General features: G+C 35.2%; 1 protein-coding gene across 1 annotated transcript in view; it reads left to right on the top strand.

Moving 5' to 3' along the window:
• Positions 1–8659, top strand: part of LOC106465338 (AF4/FMR2 family member 4-like) — a 136537-nt gene that overhangs the window by 16907 nt on the left and 110971 nt on the right. Inside the window, exon 3 of the mRNA XM_022393201.1 lies at positions 4753–4800. Within this exon, the coding sequence (XP_022248909.1) occupies positions 4753–4800 (48 nt within the window). The remainder of the gene's footprint in view (positions 1–4752; positions 4801–8659) is intronic.

Genomic DNA, 8659 nt, shown 5'->3' with positions numbered 1-8659 from the left:
AGATAGTTAACTCCTGCAAAAGTGACAGGATATCTTAGGAAAACTGGATTTAAATCATTTTTTGCTTTGGTGAAAACTAGTTGTAGAGTCGGATTATTTAGAGAAAAATCTGGCTCTGGATCACCGTTTTGTTTTTCAACCAAATACTTCAACCATTTGGTATAAAATATTTGATACTAATGTTCACCCTACTTACAAACTCGGTTTCAGAATTTTCCAGACAGTTCACACAAAACGTAAGGGTGTGATGATGAGAGGAATAATAGATGGGAAACGAAAACCGTTATTATTGTGGACGGTGTTTACTCGAAGAATATTTGTGACAGTTTGTTAAATTATACTCAGTTTTCATGCAAATGTAGTTGTTTCGTGTACCGTTATGTACTTGTATAAGTATTTACGTGTTGTTTATTTCTTTGTAATACGTTCGCGCTGTTTCTATCGACAGAAACGTATACCTTTATGTACATGTAATTCAAATGGTAATTGGATGTTTCAAATGGAATAGTTTTCGTTAAGCCTGTTATTGATATGTCCGAGTCACTTATGGGTACAAGAGTAGTAAGGTAAATTAAGTTGAAAGTACTAACAAACTGTATATACATCCTCTCACCCCACAAAAAACAGTATACCAAATTATCATACCCAAAGAAGTCTGGCTATAAAAACACCTTTCTAGATTTTCTGTTGTGCGTCTTTAATCTGATCCGTTTAGCGTGTGTGTTTTGGAAGATCGTTACCTAAATAATTACATTTACAGAATGATATTGTAACTATTATAAAACATTATTTAAGTGTTGTACATATAGATATTCAATTAGTACATCATTTACTTACCACCATGTAGGGATACAATGTTGCCGAACAGTTAGTACATCATTTACTTACCACCATGTAGGGATACAATGTTGCCGAACAAGTAGTACATCATTTACTTACCACCATGTAGGGATACAATGTTGCCGAACAATTAGTACATCATTTACTTACAACCATGTAGGGATACAATGCTGTCGAACAGTTAGTACATCATTTACTTACCACCATGTAGGGAGACAATGCTGCCGAACAAGTAGTACATCATTTACTTACAACCATGTAGGGATACAATGCTGCCGAACAAGTAATACATCATTTACTTACAACCATGTAGGGATACAGTGTTGCCGAACAATTAGTACATCATTTACTTACCACCATGTAGGGATACAATGTTGCCGAACAATTAGTACATCATTTACTTACCACCATGTAGGGATACAATGTTGCCGAACAATTAGTACATCATTTACGTACCACCATGTAGGGATACAATGTTGCCGAACAATTAGTTAATGTATTTATGATTTATTATAATAGGTTGTTTTCATTAATGGTTAAATGGTCAAATTTTTATAACCTCTGTCACAGTTTTTCACTGGGAAAGATTCTCATTATACAAATTTCCACTGAATTTAGTATCTGAACTTCTACAAGAGTAGATTGATTCACCAACCTGCATCCAGTAACCATGAAGCTAATTACTAAGGTTATGACTTGACAAAGCTATAAATAAACTGCTCCATCATTAAAAGTGATTCTCCAATTATTTAATTTCTGTGGAGCATAAAAGACAACCCTTGAAATAAACGACCTTATAACTTCACATTGTTTTATTTATCTAATTAGTTGTATATAAAACGTTTAGTTTTACAGTTTCTTCAAGAACTTTACACTAAAGCGCAATCACTAACTGACGGAACAAAGTTTCAGTTGGTTTATATAAGAAATTCCTTGCTTGTCTCTTGTCATGTTGTTGCTATTTCTTTAATTCGGAATTTAAAGTTTTTGTTAAAAATTGTAAGTGTGCGTTGATGACAATTTTTTCACATGAATACAGAATCATTTATGACTTTATAGGAAAATAACTATTTGATGAAATGTCGCAAATAATGTAATGACATGGTCATAAGCTATTATCCCGTTTGGGTATCCCGAATAACATTTGTGCTTCAGTTCGGATATAATGTCTGACTGCTACAACATGTCTACAAAGTCCTCACTGGTATCTACAATATGGCTATCTATTGAAAATGTACAGTCAAGTTCTGCAAGGTTCTGAAAATCCAGAATCCTTTTCTCCAGCAGATTCGGTTTCCTTTGAAAGAACCGGTGTTGTTGCATCTTATAATTGCTTGAAAGACTGATAAAGTAATGTGAAAGTCAGCTCAGGATATAACTTGGGACAGTGTTATGTAAAGGGACATGTCGTGTTTTTTCATTAGTTCCTGTGTTAAACCACAGGGGGATGTCTAATGACTCAGAAAATAACATCCCAAGCACCCGAACAACAATATCATCGTAGGTTTGTCAGCTAAATCCCAAGCACCCGAACAACAATATCATCGTAGGTTTGTCAGCTAAATCCCAAGCACCCGAACAACAATATCATCGTAGGTTTGTCAGCTAAATCCCAAGCACCCGAACAACAATATCATCGTAGGTTTGTCAGCTAAACAAATATCCATTCTTTCTTTAAATCGAACTTCTGGATACCATACTGCTCACTTTTGTTCGGAAATTCATTGTTATATAGACGCATATATTTATACACAATGGTGTATATATATGCTGTACTTTGTGTGTTCAGCTTTGGAAAATTGTATCGTTTGAGAGAGTTTATAAAGAAGTACCGTAACTTCATATCGGTGACTCGCAACTGAGCACGTTTTATTTAAAATGTAAAAGAAGACCTTAAACCTTCAGTTACAAGGTTGGTCAACGCAATGTAATCCTTGTAAAAACAAGTAACTCCAAATGTCATTTTAAATGAAAGTTGTTGCTATTTTTGTTTTGATATACTGTAAATCCATTTATTATTTTTTCACGCCTGTTTATTGAAAAGTATTTTAGTAACAAAAGTTTCGGAATCGGTCATTTTATAAGTTTGATAGTTTGAATGTGTTTCTTTGGTATAATTAATATACACAATATACAGCGCAGACTAAAAACGAAAGAACTGATCGTGTTAACAGTGTATACTCCATTAGGAGTAGGTTATTTTTAATACATCGCATACGTTACTTGGATTACGTTTATTTACTGATGATATACAGTTTGTGTTACGAATCAGCACCACACATGATCTGCTGATGAAGAGACAGGATGTTTAAAGTATTAAACGCTGTATTTTCTGTAATACTGATTAAATCATGTAAATAACCAAAGTTAAGCAGAAGGGAAAACGTTAAAAGCCAAAGTTGGAAATTACTGATTGAATAGACCGTTGATTTTATTAGACGCTGTATTTGTGTAATGTAACGATTTCAATATAAACCTGTAGTAAACACAATAATAAAAATGTCTATACAAGAAAACAATTTTTACACATGTTGTTATGTATGATGCCTGACCAAGCAGGAAGGTAAGACTAAAAGGCGAGGTTTGTTTCACTAAGTTCGTATTCACCACAATCTATTCTCTGGTTCTGTTGGATCATCCATTAAGCTATGATGACGAAATACAGTATAGGTTTTACGTTATTAGTAGTGTTCGAGCTTTCGACTGCTGTTATCGTGAGTATCTGTGTGTGTGTCATATATCAACCAGCGTTATGATTCCGTGACTTCTTCTGTTTTTATGGTGTATTAAAGGTACGAGTGCAAATCGATAGTTTTTATCAAACACAAAAGGATATTGAAATACTGTGATGGATTATAGGTGTATTTCGACCAAGTAATGTCTATACGATTTTCATTCGCCATTTCGTTCCCCCCCCCCCATTTAAACGGTGTATTTCGACCAAGTAATGTCTATACGATTTTCATTCGCCATTTAATTTCCTTTTTTCTCCAATTATACGGTGTATTTCGACCAAGTAATGTCTATACGATTTTCATTCGCCATTTAATTTCCTTTTTTCTCCAATTATACGGTGTATTTCGACCAAGTAATGTCTATACGATTTTCATTCGCCATTTATTCGCCCTTAAATTAAACGGTTTATTTCGACCAAGTAATGTCTATACGATTTTCCTTTGCCATTTAATTTCCTTTTTTTTTCTCCAAGTACACGGTGTATTTCGACCAACTAATTTTCCTTCGCTATTTAAACTGGCCTTTTTACTTAATGCAAACTACGTTTTTTGTTTTGTTTTTTTTGCAAGTAAGCGTAACTCTCACCGTATGTAATTTAATTACTTGTTTCTGTAGTTTTTATTGTTTTGAAGGGAATATGTAAATGTTTGTAATCCTTGAAAAAGGCGTAAGCCAAAATATCGGGTAAGATAATAATAATAAAAAAAATTATCTGAAGTTGTTTACCGTTTTCGATGTAAATGGTTGCTTATCCTTCAGTCAACACTGAAAACTTAATATATCTTTGTAACGTGCAATCCCCGAAGTTTAAATCCTGTTTAAGAAATTTAGAATACTAACTGCTGTGAAATAGTTGTGAATCCCGAATTTCAAGGTTTTCATTTAATTATTGTTTCAGTTAACAAAACCTATTAGAAATTGTTTACTTATAATAGTCCCCCGGTGGGAAAGAGGTAAGTCTACGGACTTACAACGCTAAAATCCGGGACTCGATTCCGTGCGGTGGACATAGCAAATGGCCCAATGAGGCTTTGCTCTACAACAAAAACAAATAGTTACTTATAATAATTTAACATGACTAAATGTACGAAAATTCACGGATTCTAAAATTATTGACATGATTATCAATCATTCGGATTTAAATCGATATTTCTAATTTTCTGTATTTTTCACTAGGGGGAGACCTGTGTGAAAAGTCATGCTGAAGTTGAGCATATATTGAAGGTAAGTCAGCTGTGCTTGTTAAATAGGGTGTTGAAATTGTAATGTTAATTTTTAGTCGTTTGTTATGAATTAGTTGGATTTGACAATGGTTCGAAGAGCAAAGTAGTTTTAGGTGGGCGTTTCCTTATAGTTTGATTTAAGTATATTTTTTATTTATTTAACCTCAAAAGTTTGGATTAGTGTACCCTTTTGTTAACTTATCATTTCACTTAATCACATTAAAATTAATTGTATTTAATTTGTCAAGGTTTCGTTGAAATTAATTTTTGACGAGTAACCGGTCGGGAGGAAATGAAGTAAAACTTCAACTTAAATAAAATTAGTTTGAACATTAAATATAATTTCATATTGTTAAATACAAACAGTTTGGTGGATATCGTTAATTAAAATAAAGTCGTGCTGCCATATTTGACATAGACATGCGTAAATATCTTAAATTTGTGTTATATGTGTACGGCCTGGTGGTTGGCGGTGGGTGATGTTGACTAACTGCCTTACCTCTTGACTATCACTGCTAAATTAGGGACGGCTAGCTCTCGAGTAACTTAAATTCAAAATAAACAAATGTTGTGTACACGTCCAGGGACAAGAAACAGATTCGTTAATAAGTATTATAATACCTGTAAATTTGCTGGAGAGGATGAAGTCCACAGTAGGTGTTACAGTGATTCCACCTAGGCGAGAATGGCCTTTGGACGTATCCACATTTCAAAAGCGTGGAATTCAACACAAAGTTTTCCTGCCACGAGCATCTCGCAGCCACGTTACATACCAGTGAGTGGTTATAGCTATCCAGAGTACTCATGATACTCTGGACGGGAGGAATAGATTAGTTGTTGACTGTGGAACATTCCTAAGAAAATTGTCCATAACTTATTTCCAGATTTCTTGCCCAACTCAATAACAGATGGAAGAGGTGCAGAAAAGCCATTAAACTAACTGATTCCTGGTTGAGTTTGCCGACTGCCCTGGAGGAATCAGCTTGTGTTCAACTTTCACAGAGCTGTATGGGGGGGGGGGGTGCTTGTAATATACTGGTAAAGGCACATATAAGTGAAGTCGAGTTTCTGGTTGATAGAGGGTCTTTCAGAATGATGGTCAACTTTACGTTTTACCGAGTAAATCCAGTTAATATGAACTTTGTTTTGTAAACAGTGACAAGCTAGATGAAAGTGAAGAAGTTAGTCTCTGACTTTATCTTGTTACAGCCACTTGCAGGAGAAGGGTATTTGTCTCCAATCTTGTTTCAAGTATTAGTATCCTAGGGATGAAACACCAGCAAAATATTTAGCCAGTTTCACGTGTACAACTAATGAATTAAATTTTATGGAAGAGATACATACATATTGAGCAATAGAACTGTGGATCATGCAAATACATGTTGAGGAGGAACGTAGGAAGTTACTCTGCTTTTGAATGTACAAGTAGTGTACAGTGTATTGATATGTTCTAGTGCACTTTTCACAAAACAGTTTTTTTTTGTCCAGAAATCAGACTGTTCTCACTCGAACAGTTTGCTGTAAATGCTGACCTGTAATTATGTACATTTGGCTATTCATCACCCCAGTGGAGTAGCCAGCCGTCAATATAGTGAATGAAGTAGAAGCAGACGGAACAAGTTGTACAACAAAAGTATATAAGGGTGCTTGTTCAGATTGTGGTTCAACATAGTGACAGAAGCTTTGAGTTGTCGGTCGAGTTTTACGATATTTTAATAGAACCAGGCAATTGTGACACATTACCACATACACAGATAACACGCATCTCATAAATAGCCAACATGAAGGCTTCTAGGGACTTGGCCTGTGTACAGGTCGAATGGATGTTGGAATTGAGAGTACGTGGGTGTCTCCATTTATTGTTTATCAGAAAGCAAGAAGGTGTGCTAATACTTTGTGTAGATACGCATAGATGCCTTTCTGATGTCTTGGACATGGTGGAAAGTGTGCATTGGTTTAGCACATCGATCTGACTTCCAGATACTGGCAAGTCGGTGCTGTCTTCTTTGAATTTCTCTCATACAATTTGGCCTGTGTATTGTGTTTGTCATTTTTGAGTGGCTGATGAAGCTTACACTGAGATGGCTGCAATGGAAAGGATGTTCTTTTTTTTTTTATCTATGTAGATGACATTTTGGTATTTGGCCATATCTTCCAGTCTGCTGCTGTAAAATCTTGGAATAACTTTTCAATGGATAAAGAAATAAGGCTTGAAATTGAAGCCAAGAAAGCTTGCACGTAGATGTACACAGATAGTATTCCTTGGTCACATATTCCATAGTGATGGTGTGTGTACAGATCTTGCTAGGATTACTAAACTTAAAGACTGAACTTAACTTAAGAGACAACAGCTGTACTGTCGCCATTTTGGTGACGACGTCTTTTCAGGATATCTAAACCATTTTCTGAACTGACGAAAGCTGAAACACATTTTAGTTGAATAGACTGTGACCAAGTATTTCGGGCCATCAAAGCGTGTTAGCTTATCTGAGACAAAGGTGTCTATTCACCTTGGATACTTATGTCGGTGATAATGGAATTGAAGTGGTATTGTCTACAGGTACAGATGCAGTAGAGCATGAGATTTGTTGGCAGTTGTGCCAGTAAAACTGTTAATGACTCCCTAGCGAACCATTCATATCTATCTGGTTTATAATGTTATATTGATAATCACTAGAAGCAATGATTAGTTTTCACTTGAGGTGAGGTATCTGTTCTTTAATACCGATTTGGTATTTTCAATTCAATCCGATAATTAACTAGTAATCTAAAAATAATAATTGAATTATTGCTTTTTGGTTATATATATATAACAAGACCACCGATAGAGGGGGGGGGCGAACGGGGGAATTATCCCCGGGCCGTACAAATTGACTTTTCAGAGGGCATTAAAACTTTGCCATGAAAAAGGCTCGGAAAATTGTATTTTTTTTTATAGTTAACTGATATTATGTAGATGATTAGCCCCAGGCCCGGAATAACTCTCGCCGGCCCCGACACCTAATAACATATGACTCACACACAAAACATTAATAGAAGTACCACCAATTTTGTAATTATTTCCATTAATTAGTGCTAATGTTCTCTGCATATTCTACACGTTAGCAAATTACTAGAGAGTTAAATATCGTTCACTTCCTTTTTTAACAGTATAATTTCTAGTGCTACAGAGAACCGTAACAGGTACTGAGTAAAACATAGAATGTATGGAATGCAGGCACGTGAAGAGGAAGACACCGAATGCATTCGACTTGAGCGTACATATGCGTTTACCGAAGAGATGGCATGCACATTAGTAGACAAAGTAATTGGTAACTTGCCAACTTTGGCACTCGGCTTAAAAACAGAACTACTGGTACCGAGTTTAATTGTTAATTTAGTACACTCGAGTAGGCATTCAGTCGCACGTCGTATTTATTGACTGCGCTGTCGTTAACGATATCTTGTACTAGATGTGCTATATCCTGTAGTTAACGATATCTTGTACTAGATGTGCTATATCCTGTAGTTAACGATATCTTGTACTAGATGTGCTACATCCTGTAGTTAACGATATCTTGTACTAGATGTGCTATATCCTGTAGTTAACGATATCTTGTACTAGATGTGCTATATCCTGTAGTTAACGATATCTTGTACTAGATGTGCTATATCCTGTAGTTAACGATATATTGTACTAGATGTGCTATATCCTGTAGTTAACGATATCTTGTACTAGATGTGCTATATCCAGTAGTTAACGATATCTTTTACTAGATGTGCTATATCCTATAGTTAACGATATCTTGTACTAGATGTGCTATATCCTGTAGTTAACGATATCTTGTACTAGATGTGCTATATCCTATAGTTAACGATAT

Source organism: Limulus polyphemus, unplaced genomic scaffold (assembly GCF_000517525.1).
Source record: "Limulus polyphemus unplaced genomic scaffold, Limulus_polyphemus-2.1.2 Scaffold1913, whole genome shotgun sequence".
Classification (NCBI taxonomy): domain Eukaryota; kingdom Metazoa; phylum Arthropoda; class Merostomata; order Xiphosura; family Limulidae; genus Limulus; species Limulus polyphemus.
The sequence above is the reverse complement of the archived record's forward strand: the minus strand, read 5'-3'. Positions and strand labels throughout refer to the sequence as shown.